At 42.9% G+C, this 26,471-nt stretch overlaps 1 protein-coding gene across 1 annotated transcript in view; it reads left to right on the top strand.

Annotated features, from left to right (window-relative positions):
* Positions 1 to 4,144: 4,144 nt before the first annotated feature.
* The window catches only part of Stx7 (syntaxin 7), a 39,720-nt gene continuing 17,393 nt past the window's right edge, over positions 4,145 to 26,471 (top strand). The window contains exons 1-2 of the mRNA XM_048425111.3: positions 4,145 to 4,256; positions 10,099 to 10,248. Of these exons, the coding sequence (XP_048281068.2) occupies positions 10,164 to 10,248 (85 nt within the window). The 5' untranslated portion in view covers positions 4,145 to 4,256; positions 10,099 to 10,163. The remainder of the gene's footprint in view (positions 4,257 to 10,098; positions 10,249 to 26,471) is intronic.

Raw genomic sequence — 26,471 nt, 5'->3', positions numbered from 1 at the left:
TGTGAATACCATTGGTTAATAAAGAAACTGTCTTAGGTCTCTGCAGAGCAGAATAGAGATAGGCAGGGAAAACTAAACTGAATGCTGGGAGAAAGAAGGCTAAGTCAGGAAGAAACCATGGAGCCACTGACCGAGATAGACATGCTGGAACCTTTCTGGTAGGCCACGAGCCTCGTGGTAAAATATAAATTAATGGAAATGGGTTAAATTAAGATGTAAAAGTTAGCTAATAAAAAGTTAGAACTAATTAGCTATGCAATGACTTAATTAATAGTTTCTGTGTGGTTATTTTGGTAGTCTTGGCAGCCAGGAAACAAACAAGAAGCCTCTTACAACAGTTTTATATCTTATATTTCTCTAGATTTTCCACAAAATTACACTATAATTATTTAAAATCTTGCTTGTTAGTTCAGTTGATAGTAAATAAAAGGAAGCCATTATTTATTATTTATTTCCATCCACTAGAATGCTATTCAGAGACAGTTGAAAGGAGTAGTTGTGGTTCCCTAGCCTGCAAGGAAGATTATTTGTGTAGGGAAGGAAGGGTGCTGACAGCTATCCAATGGCTTGCTCTCATTGCCTCTCAAACTCTTTCCAAAAAAATTCCAAAAAAACTACCTCTGAGAAATCCAAATTACATTTTTAATTTTTAATTATTATTTTTTTTTGGCCATAGGTAATGGACTCTGTGGTGATCTGAATGAGAATGGTCTCCATAGGCTCATGTTTGAATGCTGGGTCCCCAATTGGTGGAACTGTTTGGGAAGGATTAGGAGATGCAGCATTGTTAGAGGAGCTGTATCATTGGAGGCAGCTTTGAGGTTTCAAAAGCCCACTCCATTTCTGTGAGTTCTCTCTCTCTGCCTTGTTCTTATGGATCAGATATAAGATCTCAGCTACTTCTACAGAGCCATGCCTGCCTATTTGCTGCTATGCTCCCTTCCATAATGGTTATAAACTCACTCTGAAACTCTAACTAAGCCCCCAATTAAATCTTTTCTTTCGTAAGTTGCCTTGGTCATGGTGTCTCTTCACAGAAACAGAAGTGCAACTAAGACAGACTCCCAGAAGTGTAGAAGAATTTACTTTGTGAGAGGTCAGATGTTTGCTTGTTAAGGCCTTGTTGATTTAATCACTAGCTGAGAAGTATTGGCCTTACTGGGCTTAGGACATCTGTCTGAACCTCACTAACTAGCAGCTAAATAATAAAATGTAGTACCATAATTGTCAGGAACTCCTTTGGAATCCACTTATCTCTGGAATTCTACGTTTAATAGAGTATTACACTTAATTTTTCTCTTTGAATTAAAATGATCAGGAAGGAATTCAATTATAACATGTCTTTTAAAATGACTACTTGGAACAAGCCCAGGGTTTGATATGGAGCTGAGAGCTTTGGTCCCAGTATAGTCAGTGGCAAGCAGGGCAACCTAAAGAGGTCTCTGAGCCTCAGGGGCTTTTCTAGGGCCCCATGCCCCCTTTACCTAGACCAAGACTCTAGAAAAGTAACTCAGAAGGGCATATAAAAAGCACACTAAGATATTAGCTCTAGTACACAAATCTTCTCTTTCATTCTCCTAAACTAGTCGATGTGCAAGATTTATTAAATATTTATCACGTTAACCTTCCCATCCTTGCTATCATATTTGCCTTAGTGCAGCCCTTCGAGATCTCCAACACAAATTAATTTTTTTAGCGAGGCATGCAATTATCACAAACACCTCCTAGGTGCCTTTCTTCTGTGTCATATTTTCGTTTAATTTTTCTAGCTTCTCCCCGCATTTCCTTTGTGGCATGGAATTAAGAACATATTATACCTTTCCTTAAAATTGTGTAGAAGCTCAGCTCTCACCAGTTACTTAACATAGGTCAGAGGCTTTTTTTTTTTTAACACACTTCCATTTCAGGTGTACTGTGTACCATGTTTTATTCAAATAAACTAAGTATTTATGCACATTATACATGTTTGCACATGCCTTCTTTTTCCTGAATGCCCTTCTCCATCATGCCTTCTGGTGAATCTTTTATATAACCTTCAAATATTCTGTTTCCACTTCAAGGATCATTCCTTACTCCACAGTAAGGCTACCCATCTTTGGGGTGCACTGTGCTCCGTACAAGTCTCCATCACAGAACAGCTTGTGATGTCGTGTGAAGGACACCACTACCTCATAGGAAAATGCCATCTTTTATAGTTTGTGCAGGGCAGACCCCCTGCAGATATCTGTTGAAGGAGTGAGGCCGTAGGAAGGACTCTAGAGTCTGGATTGGGACTCAAGTCTGTGCTGGTCTGAATTATCTCTGTGACTTGGAAGTGTTTGGTGTTTCAGGTTCCTTAATCTGTGTAATACGACACAGGGCCAGGCTGTATGAAAGGGACTCTGTTGCTTTAACAGTGAGTATGACTTTTTATTGCAGAGGTTGTTGTCTTGATAAAGAATGATTTTTAAAATTGTAATTATTTTGGAAAACAGAGAGGCTTCAAACAGAAAGTGGAATTTCCTCACTAGCTTGAAAAACAAAATGCCACTATATTGGGCTAATATTTCTAAAAGTTCGCACAGGAAAGCACGGGTATAGCTCAGCGGTGGATCATCTTTTCAGAATGTGAGGCCTTGGGTTTGATCTCTAGCACCTCAAAACAAAACCTCAAATAACCTGGGCAAGTGACACAGGTCTGTAGTTTTGTCTACTCAGAAGGACAAGGCAGGAGGATTGCAGGTTCAAGGTCTGACTCTGCTATAGAGTGAGATCAAAGTTTGGGCAACCTGTGAGGACCCTGTTTCAAAAACAAAAGGCTGGAGAGACAGAACACAGTTAAGGCACCTGTTTCCCACGTGCAGGGCCCTTGGTTCAATCCCCAGTACCCAACAAAATGAAGCAGAGCTCAAAAGTTCACAATGGCTCCAGCTGAACCCCATTGTTTTTAATGGGTGTATATCCTTTGACCAGTGTGCTCACTCCACCACGTGGATCCTAGTTGGAAGAGGAAGTGCTTCAGTCTGACCCAAATCGTTTATGTATGCTTGCATGTGTAAAACCAACCAATGTACAATTTGCTCTGTGGTCCTGGTTCACATTACTCTGGATATCCCTCTTCCCGCCAACACACACTTAAATTCTTTTGTGCTTTTGGAATCATGTGTTTTCATGCTTTTCTCAGAAAATAACGCCATCTGAAATATAGGCAAAGGTTAAGGCAATCTAGATTCTAATTAATTTGGCAAAGAATCTTTTTCACCCAAGCAACTGATGCTTCCCATTGTTGGAACATTTTGGGGAAAACGCATCCTGTATTTCAAGGATGCGTGGACGATCATAAAATAAGAAAACATTTTTCCCAAATGGGCACCCAGAGGTGACTCTTCATTTGTTCTTTCGTGGTCGGCTAGGATTGCCTTGACATGTTTTTGCAGCGACATTTTAAAGTGGTGTTGTAAATAAAGTCGACTGCAAAGTTGACCATTAGGAAACAGGACCCACCAGAGTTGACTGGTCTGAGTCCAGCAGGGAAGTCGCCACTGAATAAAGAAGTCAGCTTTCTATGATAAGACAAACCACAGAGACAGCCGACCCAAACTAGTGGGAGTTCACAGACTATAAACTGACAGCTGGGGAACCTGAATGGGGGTGACAGTTATGTGGCTTTATCTTTGGGGGGAGGGCTGGCAGTCGCACCAGGGTCTATCTCAGGTGCATGAACTGACTTTTTGGAACCCCTTCCCTGTGATGGGATACCTTGCTCAACCTTGATGGGGGTTGGAGGACGACTACTTGGGCCTGCTCTAAATTGGTATCCTAGACCTTGTTGTATCCCCAAGGAAGGCCCTTCCCCTTCTGAGGAGTGGATAGGGCATAGAAAGGGGGAAAGTGGGGGGGCAAGAGAAGGGGGAGGGAAGAGAAACTGGGGTTGGTATATACAATGAAAAGCAAATTTTTTAAATAAAAAATGAAAAAAAAAAAGAAGACAGCTCTCCTTATTCTTTCCTCTTTTCTTGCACGTATGCATTTATCATCATTGTGGCAGGCTTCTAAGCAGGGCTCCCTAGCAATTTTGTCTGTCGCTTCAAGCTTTAGCTGTTTTGGCCAATGGGAGAGAAGCGAGCCCCGCCTCCTGCTTCCCCGGGCTGTGCCCCGAGCATGCGCAGTGGGCGTGCTCGCGCCGCCGCCCATCAGCTGAGACTAGCAGCGGAGGGCTCTGGGCCCCGGGGTGACAGCGGCTGGCGGAGGAGGAGAAGGAAGCCTATGAGGTTAAGGTAAGAGGAGGCTGCAGAGCCGGAGGGCCCGGGAGGGGCATCCCAGAAGCGCAGATCGCGGTGGCTGTTTTGGGGTGCGCAGAGACGGACTCCCTTGGGTCGCCTGAACGGTGCCTCTCGTGCTCCCACGCCCCGCCGCGGACTCGGGGACGCAACGCGCGTGCACTGCTGGGCCCGCGGCAGGGGACACGGACTGCCTGTCAGCCTTGGGGGCCGGACCCCATCGCCAGCTCTCAGCAGGCGACTGCCTTATTCCGCATTCTCTGTCAACTTCCCTTTCCAGAACAGAAAAGCAAAAGCAATGGGCCCTGATCACCTGGCCACAGGTTCTTTCTGCGGCCCCTTGAGTTTGCTGTGCTACTGGCCTTGACTTACACAAGCTAACTTTCTTTGACCTACCTTGTGCGTGTCTTTAAATGATTTACCCCAAGTCCCTTAACAAAAGTATTTGAAGAATTCATATCTGTGTTTTCTAGGTTAAAAGCCCCCCTCCCGCCTTCATAAAAGGCGTGGGTAAGGGTAGAGACAGGAAGATAGCCTTCTACTCAAATACTAATTTTTCCTTTTAATTTTAAAAATATGTTTGGATTTTATAGACAGTTCTCATTTTTTCTGGTCACTTCAGATCTTGTATTCTGGCAATAATTATCATTTTCAAGGGGTCCACAATCAAGTAAAGGGGAGAGGAGTAACTGTGAAACCCTGTGTGGTCCTGTTGGAGGGAGGCATTCTTTTAGGTGTACTCTGAACGGCACTGCGCAGAGACTGATAAAACTGTTAAATTGTGTCTTGTGATGCGAAAGCCTTTGGCTTTGCCGCTTCCGAAGTTGGCCCCAAGCTTGTGGCTAGTTAAGAATTCCACGGTAGTTTCCCAGTGTCTGGGGAAGTTAATGTGACACCGTATTAACTCATCTGTGCCGTTTTCCTCCCGCTAGTTTGCTACTTACATTGCTCCCGATTAACAGTTGTTTCTAATTTTGATTATGATCTAAGCTTCATCCAAGTGCTGCTGGTTGGAAATTATTAATAATTACATTGAGCTATACGTAGCTCAGTGACTTGCTTAGTGTACACCCAGCCCTGGTTCAGTCCTCAGCACTACTAAATACTATTGCAATATCCACTATTCCTATTAGATCAAACACCTACAGTTAAGTCTGAGTGAATTTCTCCGTGGTTCACTGTAACTTGAACTATTAATGTGTAAAACCATGGGGGAGGGAAATCTTTGGTGAACTAAGCTAAAACTAGTGTAGCATAATAGTTTAATTGATGAAGAAGCTGGGCTGAAATGCACTTTAGTAGTTTGTGGAACAAAAATAACCTTCCAGGAGATTGAGCACCTTCGTGTCCAATGATTATCCCCTATGATTGATTCCTCTCTTGTTTGTCTTAGGGATTGAAAATAAGTAGTGTGTATCTTTGGATCTTTTAAGGACTATAAGTGGCTTGACGCAGAAGTTACATTGACAGAGAGCAATAGTAGTGACTTCTCATTTCGGATCTGGCATCTCTAGCATGTGACAACAGCTTGCTGAGAAAAGGAGCAGTCACGTGAGGACCACGGCAAGGGCCTTCTAGAGGCAGGAAAATGGCAACCAGAAAAGCCAAGGCAGCAATACGCCTGAAATGCAGCGTTTTAGGAATGCTGATATTTGCTCCGAGGCTGGGGATGCATTCTCAGTAAATGGGTGTACTTCTTCTTCCACGCCACAAACATTGATTCCTGGCCTGTTTTGCAGCCAAGTCCTAGAGAATAGAACCGGTCCACAATTTCCCCTCCGCCTCACACCACCAAGTGAGAACCCAGGGACCAAAGGAGAAGGAAGTCCAGGATGTTAGGCTGGTGTTCACGATTAAGAAAGTGAAAGTGACCATTTATTTTGAGCAGGCTTTAAACCAGTTTCTGCTCAGCGGCAGTCTTAAAGATTCAACAGTATATCCAGTAGTCACGGCAGGGCAGTATTTTACATTCAGCACTCCGTATCAAAAGTTTCTCTGCTCATTTCTTTTCTGTTCTTTAGACGCAGTCTTAGACAGCTCTCATTGTGGGCGTTGCACTTTGATCTCCCTTCTCCTCTTCCACCTTACAGTGTTTCTATATCTTCATGAGAAAGATAATTGCTAAGATGTTGAGTTGGACACTGCCCAATAGAACTTTCTGTGGTGATAGAAACAGATATGCAAGCTGTCCAAGCCTCTGGCCACTGGCCACATATAACTTCTGAGCACTTGGAGGGTGGCTTGGGTGACTTCCATTTAGTAGTCGTTTTAGTAGTCAGTGTCGTAGTGGTTGCTCTACAAGGGGCGCAGGTGCACCTGATGAGTTCTATAATTATTTTGTCAAAGGCACTAGAAATTCCAAATGGGTTTCCAGCAAAAATAATTTGGTGCAGTACAGCTCAAGCTAGGCACCGGGGCATGGATGGCTATAGAGCACAAACATTTTATAAACCTAGCATTAATTAGCTCACCGCCAAAGTCATAACCTTTTAAGTCATTTATCGACCGCTATGTACTTGTGTGCGTGTTTTCTTTACAGCAAAGATAGCCATCGTCCCTCTTATTTTGTATTTCATCAGAAGAGCCAACTCTTGTCTTTTCAACGCTCATTTGTTAGCTGAGTGGCATGAAAAGGGAATGCTCGGGGGCATTCCCTCCATCCACTTATGCTTCTTTGTTGAAGGAGTGAGGATAGCAAAACTACCTGGGGGCCTGCAGGAAGGTGGCAGGTTTTGGCCGGGTAGTCGAATTGGTCTATCTGTTCTAAGTTGTTATACAGAGAGCAGAAGGATTTCATCTAGTGTTTGCTAAAATGTGAGCTCCCAGATTTACTTTCAGATTTTAGGTCCTTTGCTTATCATAAATAAACAAGTTCTCAGTGATGCCTTGGTTTTTTTTTTTTCCTTTATTTCTTTTTCCTTTTGTTTTGTTTTGTTTTGTTTTGTTTTTCGAGACAGGGTTTCTCTGTAGCTTTGGAGCCTGTCCTGGAACTCGCTCCTTAGACCATGCTGGCCCCAAACTCACAGAGATCTACCTGCCTCCGCCTCCCGAGTGCTGGGATTAAAGGCATGTGCCACCACCGCCCACCTCGATGCTTCAGTTTCTTTGTGAAAAACTCCAATGATCCTTATATGGAGCATAAGAAGAAGAATCATACAAGGCACCACGTACAGGAAATATTCAGCCTTTTCTCAGATCACTGTTCACACCACTCGAGTACACTGAGGTGGTCACCTCCATACCTTCCTCTGGCAAAGTCTGAAGAGGTGAAGAGTGTGTAGAACTTGGAATGAGTGCAGCCCCCTTGTGTCACCTACAGGGACAGTAAGTATCCAGTTAGCTTGCTTGAATCCAGGGATGAGAGCAGCAGGCTGTGATGGTAACCGACTTTCTTACTTTTTGGAAAGATAAAAAAGAAAACGCTAAGGTTTGAGCTTCTTGTATGTCCATGGATTTTGAGGGTAAGAGAAAGCCAAAATGCTTTGCATTGAGTTAGCAGGACTCTGATATTAGTCTCTTTGTGGGAGGGAGATTAGACTTCAGGGCAGTGTGTGACTGTGTGCCTCTAATGAGGGCAGGCGCGGGAACACATCAGATCTGTCCTCTGCATACGGTGGAAAGGCACTTTGTCCCCAACATGCATTATCTTAGTCAGATCCGGGCAGGAGGCCCAGATGCTAAGTGTCTTGCCCAAGGTAGAGACTTCTGGTTGTTGGTTATACTGGCAGCTGAACAGGCAGTTGGTGAATTCTAGTAATTTTAAAGGCATTTAGACACTAGAGAGAGAAGAGTGTGACTTGTAGACATGAGGGTGAGACTTATTTGTGCCCATGGTTAAAGGAGGAGTCATCCCCAGTGTGTTATGGTGGCTGTAAGACTCAGGTGCTTGGGAAGCCTGACTGATAGAAAGATGCCACTGAGCCAGGAGAAAAATGGTCTTTATCCAGTTATTATGATATTATTTGTCAATTAAAAAGATTGAGGTACTTATAGATGCTACAGGGAGATGGTTGATAAACCAGGACGATAAACAAGTCACAAAGAATAAATATTGCATGATTCTACTCATGTGAAGCACTTGGAGTAGAAAAAGCATACGAAGTGGATTAATGCTTTTATGGCTGAGAAGGTTGGGGACCAATAGAAGAGGGGGACCTGCTTCTCAGAGGAATGTGTGTTTCAAAAGTTACATGGTGATTACCTCACAGCTCTGGTAGCGTATTACAAACCATGGGGGTTTTATTGGGTTTTTATTTAAATAGCTGGATTGTATAGTGTATGAATTTTATCTTAATAAAGATCTTATTTTTAAAAGAATGGGGCTAGCAAGTTGGCTCAGCAGGTAAGTGTGTTTGCTGCCAAGCCTGATGGCCTGAGTTTGATCCCCAGGATTCACACGGTGACAGGGGAGAATCAGCTCTTCAAAGTTGTGCTTTGATCTCATTACATTCACGGTAGCATGCACACATACACATACACACGCACACATGTGCACACACACACATACAAATAAATGCTAAAAAAATTTAGTGATATGAAATGGAGAAATCTAATTGGTTTATAGAATGCTTAAAATGGTGCTGGAGGAATTGACTTCCAGGCCTAAGCTAATTTTTAAACTCAAGGTCCTTATGATTTGGTGACTCCAGTGCTGGGCCTACAAAGATACATTATACCTGCCTTTTCAGATCTGCTCTTACTCAGCCTGCTTCCCAACTCTTTACATGGCCGCAGTCCTAGTTCCTGAAAGGGAGCTTTCTCCTCCTACCCTGTTGCTCTAGGTCAGCTGTTTGTTAAGGTTCCAATTTGTTTTTAATAAAACTGGTTTGAGTCTGTTTCTAGGACCTGGTTTGCATGGAACATGGGAGAAGAGTGGAGAATATACCAAAGCTCCCAAGACTTTCCAGGCACATTCTACAAGGCGTAGAACCAGCTGGTTTAACCAGTCATGTCAGCTCAGCTGCTGCATTTCCTCCAATCACTGTCCCTCTGTGCCTCCTCTACCATCATGTTTCTTGTTTGTAGATTCAGCCCATCATGCATCAAAAATATCGTAGTTATATCAGTATAGGACAAATATGCAGGTTTCTTGTCTACAACTTGTCCCCTAAATGATACATTGTAACAACTATGTGCAAAGCCTAGGACACTTGAGCATAGCCAGATGTTAGTATCCTTGTACTAATCCGTTGGCAATCCCAGTGGTTTTGTACTGGATTATGGTCAAACTAAACCTGGAAACCAAGACTTTCGCCTCTGAGATAATTATTCTCTATGTTAGCAAACATGGGTGACTTTGGAACCTGAACCCTGGGCTTAAATCTCACCTTCATCAATGGGTGGTTTTGTTACTTTGGACCAGTTACTTAATCTTTATAAGCCACAGTTTGCTCCAAAGAACCGTGAAGGAGGACTTTAAAGGGGAGGTTGTGAAGTTAAGTTAGACAGCTGGTGTGAAGGATTTTTACTTCACGGATATGTTGTAACCGTTGGGTCATTCCGCTCCTTCCCTTTCTGGGTTGCCTCCCGCTGATACCAGCCATGCATGAATCATTTGGTTCAGGGCTGGCCACAGCTTGCCCATCCTTTGATAAATATTGTCGGTCTCTCCCACATGTTCTAGATCTGTCCAATTGGTCTTCACGTCTAAGCTTTTGTTCTCCATACTAATCATACCTCAGTATACAACTTACATGTTTATGTCTTAGAAATGTTTTCTAGAACATAGCAGCAGTAGTAATTTTCCGTTTTTAGCACTCTGAACACTCAAGTGGGTAATTTGGGAAATGGACACCTATATTTTCAAAAAATATAATTGTACAACTTTTGTATTTTTCAGGTGACTCCTAGAAAACCATATAGCCTACTTGCAGCTGATGAAATCAGCCGGCCAGCCAAGCAGCCATGTCTTACACTCCGGGGATCGTTGGGGACCCTGCCCAGTTGGCGCAGCGCATCTCTTCTAACATCCAGAAGATCACACAGTGCTGTGAGTTCAGTTTCAAAATGCCTTCACTGTGGCTTTCAATTCTTCATTGAACTTGGTGGTAAACTTGATACAATTCTAGCAGTCCAGGGAGGAGGGACGAAGGAGCATTCTTCTAGGAACACATTTGAAGAGGCTAGAGCTCTTTAGAGGAAGTATAGAGACAATTCAAAAGAAGAGCAGAGTGCCAGCACAGGACCAAGTTGTTTTGTTTCATTAATAAAGTAAAGCTTTACAGGTCGATGTTTGTATTTACTCTGCGACCACCTGCATCTTGAAGTTGAGATCCGTTGACTTAGTCTCCTAGGTTAAGATAGAATGAGCACTACTAAGTGGTCAAAAGTTGTATGCTTATTAAGAATAAAATCTGAGCAGATAGTGTTTAGGCTAAGTTTGTGCTTGCGAATATGTGGCATGAAATGAAAAGAGGCAGGAAAGGAGTCTGAGGGTGTCTCTGTTCCTTTCTGTGTTGCTGTGACAAAATACACGAGATGGACAGGCTGTAAAGAAATGCGTTATTTAGACACAGTTCTGGAAGACAAAATACATGAGATGGACAGGCTGTAAAGAAATGCGTTATTTAGACACAGTTCTGGAAGACAAAGAACACAGCACCAGCATCACCTTGATGTCTGGTGAGAACCTGTCAACACAAGATGTCACCTGTTTAGAAGGGAAGCAGGAGAGTGAGGTGAGGTAGCCACACTTACTGTCTGTCCACCACTATCATGGGGACTAATCCAGCTCAGAGAGACCAAGAAATATATTAATCACCTCTCAGGACCACCTCCCAACACTACCGCATTAGGGATCAAGCCTCAACATGACATTTAGACTATAACAGGAGTGGATATTAATCTGTGGAGATATTATGGAAGATGGTATAGATTCCCCAGTGAACTTCCCTCGCTGTAGAGAAAGCAAGCCAACAGACCCAATTACCCATAAGCTCATGTACGTGTGTATGCATGTGCATATTCATAGGCATATAGGTTTTTGATTTTCAATTTAATTCCCTGAATCACAGTTAATCACACATTCTAGACTATTGTAGGCATCTTTCTCTCAGTGCTTTGAGATGTTGCCAGAACTTTTTTTTCTTTTTCTTTTTTTAATTTTTTTGATTATATATATATATATATATATATATATATATATATATATATATATATCTGGCTCAGAACTTGCTATACAGACCAGGCTGGCCTCAAAATCACAGAGATTCGCTTGTCTTTGCCTCTGGAGTGCTGGGATTAAAGTTATGCGCCACCACATAAGACACCAGGACTCCCTGACAACATGCTAACACACTACTAAAGTGCAGAATGCTTTCAAATGATCTTACCAATTTCTTTTTATTTATCATTAACTGTCCTACACAAGTGATTTAAATGAGATGCCAGTGTACCTTGAAGGTGAAGGGAATAAAGTTCCAGTAAAGATGTCTCTAGAAGGCACTGATGTCCGTTCTGATTTAGCGTGAGTTGTGTTTTCCTTGGCTACTATCATTGACTATCATCATGCTGTTCATGACAGGCAGTTAAGAGCTTCATCAAGACCATTCCAACTCCTTGCTCTTCTGGGTTCAGGTTGCTCTGATCTCCCCATGGCTTCCTTGCTGCTTGTTATACAAGACACTGATTAGCCTCAAGCTAATGTAATTATCGGTGTAAAGTTTAAGGGGGCTGATAGTTCAGTTTACACACATGGAACACCTAGACCTTTTGCAAGAAAGGATGCGAAGATAGAGTAGATCCTCCTGGCTCATGTTATTAAGTGGTGCCGGGCATTCAAAAGACTGGGGATTGACTATTGCACTCTGAGATTACCGAAGAGGTAAACACTAGACAGAACAGGAGGTGCCTGAACTGGAGATTGTGGAAATTTGGGCTGGAAAGAGGAAAGGGCTACTTTAAATCAGGCCGTGCTTGCTACGAAAGAGATCAATTGTTCCAGCCCGATGAGACGTGGTAATCTGAGCCACGGTTGAATGCTGCAGTGTGGATGACAACTGAGTATCCAATCTAATTACAGTCTATAGCACTCTTGGGTTGTGCAGAAGGCTCCCCCAACTGTTCAAGCTGAGCCCCGTGGTCCAGGCGTATAATTCCAGATACTCAGGAGTCTGAGACAAGAAGATTACAAGTTCAAGTCTTGCCTGGGCTACAGAGGAAGTTCAAGGCCAACCTGTGCAACTTAGTGAAGCCTCTGACTCAACATAAAAAGTAAAAAGAGGGCTATAGATATGGTTCAATGATAGGATCCTCAGCTAGAGTGTACAGAGCCCTAGATTCAATTCAGTAATTATGATAATTTGTTTAGTAAAGACTGATATCATTAAGTCAAGGAAAGATCTAGTCACTCTCTTTAGATATGCAAAGTACTGTCTTGTCAAGTATGAAACCGAAGCTACATGTACTATACACTGGGGGCCACTACACAAGTTCACATCTCCTGGGAATTAGATCCCAAGCTGAGAAAGAAGAAGGGCTTTTGTATAACCCAAATTGCTAAAGAATGGCATTGCCTCTTAAAAGCAAGAAATAGTGGTCAGGTAATTCCCAAGTCATTTATCCAAAAGTTTAAATATTTAAATGATGTTTAATTGTGACTTTTAATTGAGATATTCTGTTTGACACATTGAACAGCAGCTCCTCAAGTATCTATTACACATTGGGCACTGTTTCAGAGAATGTGAATGTAGCTGTCAACAAACCTTTATGGTCCTGTCTTCATAGAGTATAGTGGAGTTGGTAGCAACATATGGTATAAAAGTTAATAAGCAACATGGTCTCCTGTGAGGAAACCATATTGAAAGAGATGAGGAAGCAGTTAGTTGGGGGGGCTCTGTTGTTTAGATGCACCCTGAGGTAGGAGGAAGGCCTGGCAGAGACAGCTCTAGGAGCGGGTCCCATGAAGGAGCTCACTAGCAGGAAACATCCCAAAGCACTCTGGAGCTTGAGCTGCTCAGAACCCAGGGAGGAAGAACAAACTTCTGTGTCTAAAACACTGGACTTGAGGCTAGAGTTTCACGAGGGGAAATGAGAGGAGGCTGGGTGAGTTACCTCAGGCTTTTTCTGATCTGGAGGGGCTTAGATTTCACTGTACAAGGCAGTCAGAATCACTGAAAGCCTAAGAGGAGATGAGACACATCACTCGGATAGCTGCTTAGGGACAGTTGGGAGGGGAACAAGGGGGCATCTTTTGGTCTTTATAGAGGTCTATTCTGAGAGATTTTGTCATGTGTCAGGGTTGTATGGATGAGGATGGAGAGACAGGAAGAGTGTGTTTAGGCACAGAGCCAGGAGGACTTTGCAGGTATATGTGGGCAGGCCTGGGAGGCAAGGAGAGGTGTCATACTTTTTGCACAGAGCACAGGAGTTAATGACAAGCATGAACAAGATGAGAAACACTACCATCCAAGACTAGTTAGCCAGGATTATGTTTCCCTCTAGTACATTTTGTAGTTTTTGCTACAGTCCTGGGGAAGTATGTTACCACTGGACCACTTCACCCTTGGTCAAGTAAATTTTGTAATGTCTTTTGGACCTCTAAATGGAGATACCAGGCAGTTGAGATGTATGAATTTGGAAATTGGGAATGCTATCACAATTTGGAATCACAGCACAAGTGGTATTTAAAACCTTAGATCTGAATTAAGTCGGAAAGAATTTAGAGACCATGACTGGGGGATGGGGGGCGTTAAGAACCGTGGAAGTCGGGAAGAAAGTAGCATGAAGGATTTGAGTGATCATAGAACTAAGAAAATAGAGATGAGGTAACTTTCTCTTTGAAGAATGTTGAGACCTCATCTGAGATACTGATGGGGGAGGAGTAGAGAATTATGTTCGACAAACAGCACTGAAGAGTAATCTCATTATGTATTCCAAGTGCAGGGTAAAAAGAACCGTTTTGTCCATTTAAAAAGACATCCCAGAATTCTGCTCTCCCATGCTTATGCATTAGATAAAGCTAGCTCTCTGCCAGGAGTGAGTTTGATCTGGGGATTGTCCTACTTGAGAAAGAAAGGGTGAACCACTGTTTCATAGACAGCTAACTGCCTCTGCCTTGGAAGTCACTAGAACTTTAGAAAACTCTAGAACTTTAGAATGTCATTTTCAATGAAAAGTCTTTCAAGGCCTTAGGGGCCTGGGAATGTGTCACTAGAGCAGGAATTCTCAACCTGCGGGTCATGACCCTTTCACAGGGGCTACCTAAGACCTTTAAACACAGGCGTTTACATTACAATTCATAACAGTAGAATTACAATTCATTACAGTACATTACAGTTATGAAGTAGCAATGAAAATGGCTTTATGATTGGAGGTCACCACAACATGAACTGTATCAAAGGGCCACAGCATCAGGACGGTAGAGGACCACTGATCTAGAGAGTGGTTCGTCTTTCACCTCCTCTGCAAGGTGAAGCCAGGCATCACACTGGTGGAAGCATCGTCTGCTCCTAAGTACATTTGTCTTTCTGTGAAATAGAAAGAATCCGATAAGAAAAGGGAGGAATGAGACGGGCTAATATGGCATGCACACCTGAGATGGTGAAGGTGCAGTCCAGAGGGAGGTAGAGAAGTGGGGACTGGTTGGCAGAATGCAAATCTGAAGCTTGGCCATGTCTGTAGAGACCGACGTTGCTGTGCTTGCTTTCTAATTCTGAAATTCTGTGTCTGAACTAAAGGAAGTTCAGAGTGAAGCCCGTGACTGCCTCCCACCTAGCCTGCCGTCCTGTAAGAGCTGTGCAGACCCATGTGGAAGTGAAAGGCAGAAGTGTGAGATTTCAGTTCCCGTTCCCCCAGTGCTATTAATACAGACAGGCGCGATTTCTCTGCACCATAGGTGCTCCTCCTTGACACTAGCATTTGCATCCTCTCACTCTTGTCCTTCCAGAGTACCTGATTTTATAAACGAGTCTAAGGAAGCCACTGTGAGTAAGGCAGCTGGAAGGCGGGCATCGGCTCAAGCAGGATCCAAGGCTTCCTGGGGCTGCAGTGGGAAAAGCTTATATTCCTGCTAGTCCTGATCAGATAAATAAAGACTTATACTACTATTGAGTCTTGTACTTTATTTTATTCCAAAGAGAAAACAATCATTTTTTTAAATTATTGGGGAACCCAAGAATAACAGCAAGAATATAGTGTTGTTTTCTTGTAACAACGTTCTGGAAGGAAGTTCTGTTTTGTGAAGCATAGGATAGATGAGTTTTGTGTTTTTGTTGTTGTTTTTTTTTATGAGGTACTGGGTATTGAACTGAGGGTCTCATACATGTGAAGCAAGTGTTCTGCCACTGAGCTGTGTCTCCAGCATCCTTAGCCCCAGAACATAGTATTTTAAACTTAAGTAGTTTTCCTGTTCAATCACTTCACTTTTTGTTGAAGAGGATCTATACTGTTATAAATCTGCTCCAGTAGTAAACACTTAGCTATGGCAGGGATATAATTTATAGTAAACAAAATATTTGCACATCATAAGTGTTTTCACATAGATGTAACATGTATGTGCTACACATTACAGATGTTTACTTACTTTGAAACAATCTGACCTTTCAACGGCAGGTTGAATAGATGGAACAAGCTAGAACTTTATGGATTTCTATGTGAACTCCAGCATGGAGCATTGAAATGAAGCAGCAGATATTTTTATCCCTTGCTGTGGGCTGTTGATCTTTCACAGAGTTGTTCAGACATTTGTGCTACCAGCCCTCCCTCCTGTGCCTGTGTGCTACAGGCAGTGCTTTCTGTCTGAGGTTTGATGTGGCATTGAGTCCTTCTCAGCTCAAGGTTTCCCAGCAGGCTAGAGTCGCTATGTAAAGGAGTCTCCTAGGTCTCAGCACGCATCTCAGAAATGACACAGTTAGTTTCTCAAAGCTTGAGATTGCGGTCAAAAGTAGCATTTTTCTTGGAATATCTGGAATTAGGATAGCCACTCATTACATTCTCTCGTCCTCCCTATTTTCCTCAAGACAACTCCTATCTGTGATGTAGGAGGTCGACAAGCCTTTGTGGGCTGACCAGAGGATGATATTTTTACATGGATCATTCATAGGAAAAGAATGTCTTTAGAACAAACAAAGAGAACTTGCATTTTTGAAGAACAGGAGAAATATACTGAAACCTTCAGCATAGCATTCCTTCTTTAAACAGCTGGCATACATGTATTATTACATAGTGTATATGCCTGACGAGTGTGCAGTCCAGTCACTCTCCTCCACCATATCGTGTAGATCGTGGAGTCCATTCTGAGCCCCAGAGTCCTGCACTTGCTTGCACGCCCTCCATGCCCATCAAAGATAAGCAGGATCCCGAGTTTCCAGCATCGCCGATAAATTTACCTGATTCTTAAGGCTCATCTGATAGAGTTAAGTGTGTGTTCCAGTTTTTGTTGAGCTACACTCTCTTAGTCTGGGGCATTCATCTTTGTGGCTGTAGGTCATTTTTTTAACAAATGAAAAATAGTTTCCATTTGTAGTATTCCTTATTCAAGCATTTATACCAGTTTACCTTTTCTACTTATCTGCAAGCATTTGAATTTTTTTGTTTTTTGTTTTTTCAAGACAGGGTTTCTCTGTAGCTTTAGAGCCTGTCCTGGAGCTAGCTCTTGTAGACCAGGCTGGCCTCGAACTCACAGAGATCCACCTGCCTCTGCCTCCTGAGTGCTGGGATTAAAGGCGTGCACCACCACCGCCCAGCCAGCATTTGAAATTTTTACGTTTTGTTGTTGTTGTTTGGTCTCTGCCCTTTGCTGTTATAAGAATGCTGTTTCTGTTACTAAGCTGGTGAGTCTTAGGCTGTGTGCTTGCCTGGTGTTAGTAGAAACAACAAAAGCTTCCTGAAGTGCTTGCTTTCTCCAGCAGGTGTATCAGAGTTGACATAGTTCCAATTCCTCTCCAACGTGAACAGCCTGGAATCTTGTCCACTTCTGCAACATTTTTAACTCGTTGTGGCTTACTTTGCACTTCTCTAATTTGAATCAGGATTTTTTTGAGAATGTAGCTGTTAGGAAACTCAGAGGACAGAACATTCTGTAATCCAGCAAGCCATGTGTACCTTGTTTAAAATAGGAGACAAAGAGTGTGAGCTTGAAGAAGCTCTTTTTCTAGAGTGTGGTGTTCTTGGGTTTTCTGGGTGGGTTAGGTCTCTTCCAGCTTTATATAGCATCACAGCCAGAGTCTCAGGGACTCCTGAGAATCCTTCTTATATGGACAGGGTAGTACTTTTCCACATTTTTCCTGAGCTCTGCAGTGCATATTTATTATGCAGTGCATACAAGATCCCATAATGGAAGCAGTCATTCATAAGAGCAACTAGAGCAGCCGTTCTCAACCTTCCTAATGCTGTGCCCCTTTACTACAGCTCCTCATGTCACGGTGTCCCCCAATAAAATTATTTCATTGATGCTTCATAACTGTAATTTTGATTCTATTATGAATCATAATGTATAAACATCTGATATGCAGGATATCTGATATCAGACCCCAAAGGGGTTATGACCAACAGATTGAGAACTGCCGGTCTAGAATACCACAAGGATTATGGAGCATTTTATGATAGGTGTTAATGTTTCTAGAGTGAGTCATGGCAGAATTAATTAAATTAAGAATGGAAGGAAATTGATGAATAGAATTGAGAATAACTAACTATGAAACAGTATTTTGGGGGAAAGTGTCCATACATAGTTGTTATGTTAAGTCTATGCCATTAATGGATAGTTTCAAACCCAGATGTTACTGAACACGTAAAAGTGGGGTGAGGACATAAGTCAAATAATCCCAAGCTAACTCCAAAAGATTTTAGTTATTATTTTTATTGTAAGGGGAAAACTCACAGAACAGGAAACGAGAAGTCCAACTTCAAGGTGTATAAGGAGGGAAGAGAGAGCTGGGAGGGACAGCAGTTTTCTCTGGATACCCAAAAGGTCATGCCCTAATCTGGTCCAGCCTCTGAAAGGTCATTGGCTAAGGGAGGTTCCCCATCACCCAGAAACACACAGATGGCCCTGCTTACATTCTATGGGACAAATCAAAAAGCAAAGGGTGTAGAAAGAGCTCTGTAAAGAAGAGTGACTGGCAAAGGCAGAAGGGAAGTAAGAGGTTGAAGAGGGAGTAGCCAGATATATTATATACATGTGTGAAATTGTCAAAGAATAAAATTTGTCAATAAAGGTATTTGAATAAGTATTTTTTAAAGGAGACCTTAGGTGGCTAAACACTTTAAGAAAATAAACTAATCAAATCCATTGGTACCAAATTTTTCCATCAGGGACTAAGAGCAGTTAAGAATACATGCTGTTCTTGTAGAGGACTGGGGTACAGCCCTCAGCACACACTGGGTGATGCACAAACTCCAGTTTCAGGGGATATAACACCCTCTTCTGACACCCCTCCCCCCAGGCACATGATTCACATGGAGGCAAAACACTCATGCACATAAAATAAAAAGCAAACACCTCTAGAAAGAAAAATAATTTAAAAAGCCTTCCTATCAGAAGTTGAGTACAGCAGTTTCTGCTGAAGCCTCATAATAAAATCACAGTTGCTCTTCCACATAGGTTTGATTTCTGAAGCTCTTTGGGAAGGTACACGTAAAAATTTGAGCCTTTGCTATTAATGTTAAAAGAAGATAATAGAAACATGTTTTGTGGTATTTTTTAAGTCATATGCCTGCTACAGAGTCAACTATTTCATTAAGCATAATATTGATTAGAATTCTAGAAGAACCACAGTGTCTCCATGCTGTTCTGTAACTGTTCTAACTTCATACATGCTGTTCTTGTTTGTTAAGAAGAATCTCTGCTTAGTACTTGATGCCACAAGGTTCTTAGGACTTTGAAATGAAGTCAGACATCTCTATAAAACTATAGGTTCTTAAGTGGGAGTGGGCTGGGCAAACTGGGGAGTAGTTAGGAATGAGTCTAGCCTAAATACGTTGTGTGAAATTCTCTAAGAATTAATAAAATTATTTTTCAAAATATAGGTCCTTTTGTTGGTCTGGGAGAAATACTCTCTGGCCTAGTAAAGAGACATATAAAGACGCTAGTATTTTGACTTCGTTTTGGAGCTGAGCAAGCTTTCCTGTAAAAAGCAATCCAGTCCCAAGAAGTGAGCATATTTGCTGGAGCCGTGTTTACTCAGAAACAGGAAGTGATTTTCTGCAGGGGTCTTTTGGCAGAAGGAGAAGGTGGTTAGTGGAGGAAAAGGAGTTGGAAACTCGGCCCTTCCCTCCTCCTGTGCAGTCCAATATACCCCCATTTCTCCTGCCACAGTGTCGGAAAATACAGGGCTGAGATTATTTCCCCCTTGCATACCAGTAGCTTCGGTGTTGTCATAATTTTTCCTTAATTGTTGACACAGTACTGAGGTAGGTAGGAGAATATTTCTTATCCATGGGAATCTTAAAGAGAAAGATGCCTTTCTCTCTCTCTCTCTTTCTCTGGTTGGTGACTTGTCCTGCAGGTAGAGCATGCCTGCTGTTTGTGAGGCATGAACACACTCTTATTTGTTGTTTTATCCACTAAATTCTTTTTTTTTTCTTACTGGGTGGCTTCAAGGTACTTCCTGGAACTTTCTCACTTCCCTGGGTGTGACTCATGTAGGGGCTGATGCCCTGAGCATGAACTCTCTTCTTTTTAGTGTACTCTGATCTGGGAGATTTCCCTGGTTGGATCTACTCTAAGTGCACAGCCCACTGGTTCTGTGTGTCATCTCGACCATGTCTCTTCATTTCCACACCATCCCCAGGCCCACATTGTTCTCACTGCTTCAAATGATAGCAACCTCCAAACTGTTCTCTCTGCTTCCTTTCCTGCCTACTCAGTCTTCTTGCAGCATAAACAAGGTAGACTTTTAAAACTATGGATCAACACCCCCCCCCATTAAAATTCATCTGTGACTTTCTTGGCTCTGTAATCAAGCTTGGAACCCTGTACCGCTCACACCTTAATCTGCCCCCTGCCCCCATTCATCATCTCCCTTGGGTTCTTTCTGCACCTTCTTGGAGTGACTCTCTTTAACCTCAGGGCTGTGGTGTTTGCTTTCTTTTCAAATGGCTCCTTTGGGGACATTACATTTCCTTAGTGATGTCTTATTCGACCTATTCTCTAATAATTTCCTGATCAGCTTCCTTTGTTTTTATAGTGTCTTTTATCAGAAAAATTTAAAGTATGGTTACTATTTATTTTTCCCTGTGTCCCCCATTAAAATGTTAGTCTTTGAGACAAGGGTTTTAATGTTACAACCATCAAAATATTTATATGAAATTCTTTCTAAAAAAATAAGGTTATAATATACAAAAAGTATTATTATTTTTTCACTATTTACTTTTTCTCCTGCTTCTGCTACCTTCATGTGGTTCATTATTGGATGCCACACCTACCTTTTAACAATCCTAACAATCCCTTATTCATGGAAATTTTTTCCCAAGACTCCTTGTATGTTTATGAGTTTGGGGATCTTGACATGTATGCCGTCTGTATCAGGGCATTCCTTGGAGAGCTACATAGATTAAATGCAGTGTTGCCCATATGATGCTACATTTACTTACATAGTTCCGGTTATTATTAGCTTTATTCATCATGAGTATAATCTGTGTCCAGTGCTTGGTTGAGCCACAGTGTTGCTTCCCTTTTATGAAATTACAGTTTGTGGCTAGTTGTGCAATAGCCTCATATGCATTTGGTTGGCTGGAAGTTGACAAGTTATTCTTTAGGTTTGACTAGTGTTTGTTTCCTGGAATTATTTAGACAATTCTTTTCCTTGTTTTTGTTTCCTAATCAAACTGTTTGCTTGTTTGTTCTTCACCAATTCCTGAGCAGTATGTTTCATTATAGAGTTATTGCCTTTTATGTGTGTACCAAACAGGGTTTTTCGTAAAGTAGTTGATGCTGTTAGTTGCTTTGGAAGAACCCACATAGGACATGCATAGTGTTCTGCTTTGGTGTATTTATGGTTCCTAGTCTTCCTTCTATGGTATAGTTATCATGATCACTGAAGAAACCAGCAATGAATTAGTGATGTGAGTTATGACCGTTTACTTCTATGAGATGAATTTGTCTTCATCCCTTGTGAAGTCAAAGAGCCTGCCCACAGATGTAACCAAGGTTTGCTTGTAGTCATGAACCACTGCTTCATGTGGAAGTCTTTGCCTTTAATACAGTGCAGCTGAGGCCTGCTCACTGGGAAGACTCAGAATGTTGCCTTGCTGCTGGGCACGAGTTAGAAGGAGGTTGGTCAGGAAATATCTGGCGATTTTAGTTACATTGTCTTTCAGGCAGGTCTCTAAGCCCTCTTTGTGTTTCTTTGTTTGAGAGTGATTCTTGCTATGTGGTTCCTGTTGGTCTTAAATTTGTAATTCATCTGCCTCTAGAGTGCTGAGATTATAGCATCTGATGCCTTAACCTAGTATTTTATTTTTTTTTATTTTGTGTATGCATGTTTGTGTGTGTTTGTATGTAAGTATGTAAGTACAGGCATATGTTTCATAGTGTAGAGATCAAAGGACAACCTCAGGAACTAACTGGGAACAAGGTGCTTTGCTGTGTGCTGCAGATGCCAGACTCCCTGGCCAGTGAGCTTCTGGGGACTGTCCTGTCTCAGCCTTCTAACTTGCTATGGGATCACTGAGAATATAGAAATGTGTGCCTGTGCTTGCTCTACATGTCTTCTAGGGATTTGAATTCAGGGTCTCATGCTTGTGTGGCAGACATTTTATCCACTGAGTTAGCTCTCCACCCTTAACCTAGACATTTAAGACACTTTACATTGTATATTCTGTGTCTTTTATTAAGTACCATGTGTTTTAAAAATGTTGTTATCAGATTTTACCATCAAGTCTATCAGATAAGAAAAATTGTCTGTGGAATGCTTAAGTTACTTGCTCAAGTTCATACAGTTATAGGAAGTTTGTGTTGGGTCTCAGGACACTCTGATTCATATAACATTACGTGTTTAGATCTTGTTGTATTATCTAAGAGTGTATGTGTGTGTATGTGTGTGTGTAATATGTCCCAATATATGAAGCATCTATTGTGTGCTGGACAGTCTGGATGCTAGAGGTCTGCCAGTAATAAAACTGATGTCTGCATTTGTAGAGTGAATGTTTAGTGAGAAAAGACATAAGATAAAGATGTGAGTTAAAAGGAAAGATTAAGTGCTTTGAACAATAGCAATAAGAAAACCATACTGTATGCTACAGGGGACTATATTTAGGAGGACAATACCTGGGGGCCAGGTGGGCTTGCTGAGGAGTTAATGGTTGAGCTGATATTTGAACTTATCATTGAAGCAACTTGCAGAATGCATCTTGCAGTGTGAGGATGTTTTGAATGGGGAAAAGACAGAGAGAGGTCTGTTCAGATAACAGCTCACTTGAGGTATTAGGAGTGAAGAGGACCAGTACCACGTTAGATCGGATTCACAGGCCATTGCAAAAGTCTTTTACCATGGCTATAACAAGGGTTATAACATGGTTTCAGATGTGCCAGAGTGGTTGGGCTAGAGGATGTGTGCAAGTGAGCAGATACAGTAGATGGGCCATGACATGCGTGTTGTATCAGTGGAGTCAGCATGCCAGAGGGAAGGAGCCCTGTGCACAGGCATGACGCTGGAGTTGTGCGGGGGGGGGGGCACAGCACGTGACACCGTAGGAGCATGCAGCCACGCTAAGGGTGGAATCGTTTGGGGAAGCAGTGGAAGGCTCAACCACTAGTGTATTGAAATCCTCAGGAATTAAGACAGGAGTCTGGCTGAGCAAGATAAGAGTGAGCCAAGAGCTACAGCTCTCAAAAGAGGCAAATGTGGCCAACATACTAGAATGCCTAAAACTGCCCTGGATGTAGGAGATGGGTTTTGGCACTCTCTGTGCATCAGTTCCTCTGGTACTCACTCAGACTTCATTTCGGAATGTGCCTTCTCTTCTCTTTTCTTTTCCTTTTTTCCCTGCATGCCTCTAGTTTTAACCTCTTTAGTGCTTATTATTTAACTAGGTCTCTGGTTCTCTTGTGGTCTTCCTTCCCACATTTTAGGATCATCTTTCGTGTAGTTTCAGTGCCTCTTTGTCATCCTACAGCGGGATGCGGGTGACTTTGATTTTCCTGTCAGGAGGTTGACATGTGGAAAAGAAAATGACAGTTTTCTCTGCTCAAAGACCCCTCTTCCCCAGTCTGTGCTCCGCCCAGGGGGTGGGGGTGGTTTAATGACTTTCTTCTTTTCCTGCCAGGATTGTCTTGGTTTTGGAGGGTTGTTCCTAAGCTTTGATCACTCCATAATATTAGTGTCCCAAGTTACACAGCCGCCTCTTTCCCAACTGTTCCTCTCCTTTTAGAGAACAGCTAGCCTTCCGTCTAAGTTCTAACCTCCTCTGCCCACCTGCCTTGGCAGGCTGCCCAGTTTTTTATTGCCCAGCAGTAGCTAGTGAGTGGGTACCTCTCTCTTTCTTCTCTCTCTCTTCTCCCGTCCTCTTTCAGGTTGGCACTTAATTATGCTCCATATATACCTTGAACACGTCACGTAATCTAAAGATAATTATATACAGTATTTTTATACTGATTTTGTTCAGGAAAAAATTTCATAGTGTACAGTTTTCTTCTGTGTCACTGTGCACGTACTCAGCATGAGCTTTGAATTCGGATTAGGGATGCTTCATTCACTCTGAGCATCTGTGAGTGACAGCAGCTCTTGCTCCTTCACCTGACTCAGCATTCGCTGTGGTCCCTGCCCATCCATGTTGTTACCTGCCCAGTATCTGTTTATTTCTCTTCCTTTGGCCTGTGTTTATCCAGTCTTAAGTTTATTTTAATTTTTCTAAAAATATAATTCATGGGGATTCCCTACCCTACCGTTTGCATCTAATCTGTGCATCTGAATAGGAGGAGGGAAGGCAGGAAAGGATTCGGAATCAAGCTTCTGCTGCAGTCCTAAAGAAGCAGTCCTAAAGAAGAAGACTGTATCTCAGTCTTCGGTAACTGAGATACACCTGAGTGGTATCTTGGCAGTGAGCAGAGCTCAGCCACTGGGACAGAGGTACGAGTTCAGAAATCATCGCCGTATGTGCTTGAGGTGAGGGGTGACATAGCTGGTCCTCTGCTGCCGCTTTCAGACGGAGTGGCTGGGCTCCCTCCTGTGTGAGAGAAGGAAGCCGGGGATGTCACAAGCATCATGTGCCGAGATGCTGGATTACTGCAAGGTGCAGAACATCCCCACAGCCCAGTCCTCCTCTGTTGGCCTCCTCCCCAGTTCCATTCTGCAGCACCAGGATCTCACCAAGCAACTCAGCAACTTACCCAAGGTCAGAGCATCTCAGCAGTGCATGTGTGAAAACAGGAATGCAGAATATCCTTGTCAAGAGGTCCAGCCTGTTGTGTCTGCTCATCTAGAAATCCGGTTAAACAAGCAAACAAAGCCAGCAGAAACAAGCAAACAAAGCCCACTTGCTTTGAGCTTTATTATTAAGATCCAGACCCACAGAATCACTCTCCATTAATCCAGCATAGCAGTAAACTCCCGGTATATGATACCTGGGTGACTTATGTGCCTTTCTGCCTGGGGTGAGGAGCTGATAAGGAAACTAGACACATTCTAGACCTGAGATTGCTTTACAGACGAAGGGTAAAGGGTGAAGGGTGGTATGTCTGCAGGGATGCTGAGCTGGGCAGCAGTGGGCCAGAAACTAGGAACTGAGCCTCTGGAGGCAGAGGCTTTCTTTCCTCCCTACTAGAAAATGGCCACCATGGTTTGGTTTGCCCAGCTAGACGATTAGTTCCTTTCTATGAAGTCACAAGACAGGACAAGAGATAAAGCACTTTGAAAAGAGGTCACTGAGTTTTCAGCAGCCACTGTGTGTGTTCTCTGGGAAACAGCTGACCTGAGCTAGTGAGAGTTCACTGGCTCTGGACTGATAGCAGGCCAACCTGCCTAGGACCAAACTAGGCCCACTGAATGTGGGGGACAGTTGTGAGGCTTGGGTAGTCTGTGGAGCCATTGACAGTGGGACCAGGATTTATGCCTAGTGTTTGAACTGGCGTCTAGGAGTACATTCTCTTGGAGGGATGCCTTGCTTAGCCTAGATATAGGGAGGAGAGCCTTGGTCTTGCCTCAAAGTGAAGTGTCAGACTTTGCTAGCTCCCCATGGGAAGCCTTACCCTTTCTAGGAGTGGATGGGGGAGGTTGGGGTGGAGGGAAGGGTGGAACTGGAGGAAGGGAGGGAGTGTGAACAGGGATGGCTATGTAAAATGAGAAAATATTGTATTAAAAATTCTTAATAAAAAAAGCAAAAAGGGATATAACTCATATGTTCCGGTTGCTGTCTTTATGTTTCCAGTAAGTTTGGCAGTATATTGTAGGTTATTTGTTGTAGTTTAGGGGGCTCTTGCTGTGATGGAATGCCACCATCAAAAACAATTTGGGGAGGAAAGGACCTTTTTGGTTTATTCCGAATCCCAGTCCATTGAGGGAAGCCAAGGTAGGAGCTCGGACCACATGGGAACCTGGAGGCAGGAGCTGATGCAGTGATCATGGAGGGGTGCTGCTTACTGGCTTGCTCCTCATGGCTTTCTCAGCCTGCTTTCTTATAGAAACCAGGACCACCAGTGCAGAGTTGGCCCCGCACACAATGGGCTGGGGCCTCTCACATTAAACCCTGCTTTTAAAAATGTACAGCTTGATCTCATGGAGGCGTTTTCTTAATTGAGAGTCTCTCCTCCTAATCATTTTAGCTTGTATCGAGTTGACATAAAACTAACCAAGACATTAGAGCTACCGAATTGCCCTCAAGCATGAGTCGCAATGGTTAGCAAGGATATTCTTACTTTTTGCTTCTGACTCAAGACCATGGCTTGCTTCCGGTAGGGCTCTCCCCCCCACCCCCCAGGCTGGCTCTGGCTGTCTCCAGTACAGGCTGCTTCTCCCTCCGCCTTGTTTTCAGTCAAAGTGAATGACACCTGGGGATTGGGTGGTTTCTGTGCTGAGAGTGCTAAGCAGCTGTGGCTGGAGCGATGCAGTCAATGCCCAGAGTCAGCAGCAGGAAGTGGAATCACATTTCCAAGCCAGGCTGACTCAGATGCCCTTGCAGGTGGCCTTTCCTGGTAGGTGCGGGCGGACTCATCTGTCTCTGGGGAGCATCAGGGTCACACCAGGGTTGCACCAGCCATTTTGCTTCTTGTTGCAACTGTGTCATCCTGGATTCAGTGATAGAGATGTTTTCTGTTAACAGTGACGGTACATTCTG

The sequence above is a fragment of the Myodes glareolus genome, chromosome 1, assembly GCF_982192425.1.
Source record: "Myodes glareolus chromosome 1, mMyoGla1.1, whole genome shotgun sequence".
Taxonomy (NCBI): domain Eukaryota; kingdom Metazoa; phylum Chordata; class Mammalia; order Rodentia; family Cricetidae; genus Myodes; species Myodes glareolus.
Note: the sequence above shows the minus strand (reverse complement) of the source record. Positions and strands in the feature narration are given on the sequence as shown.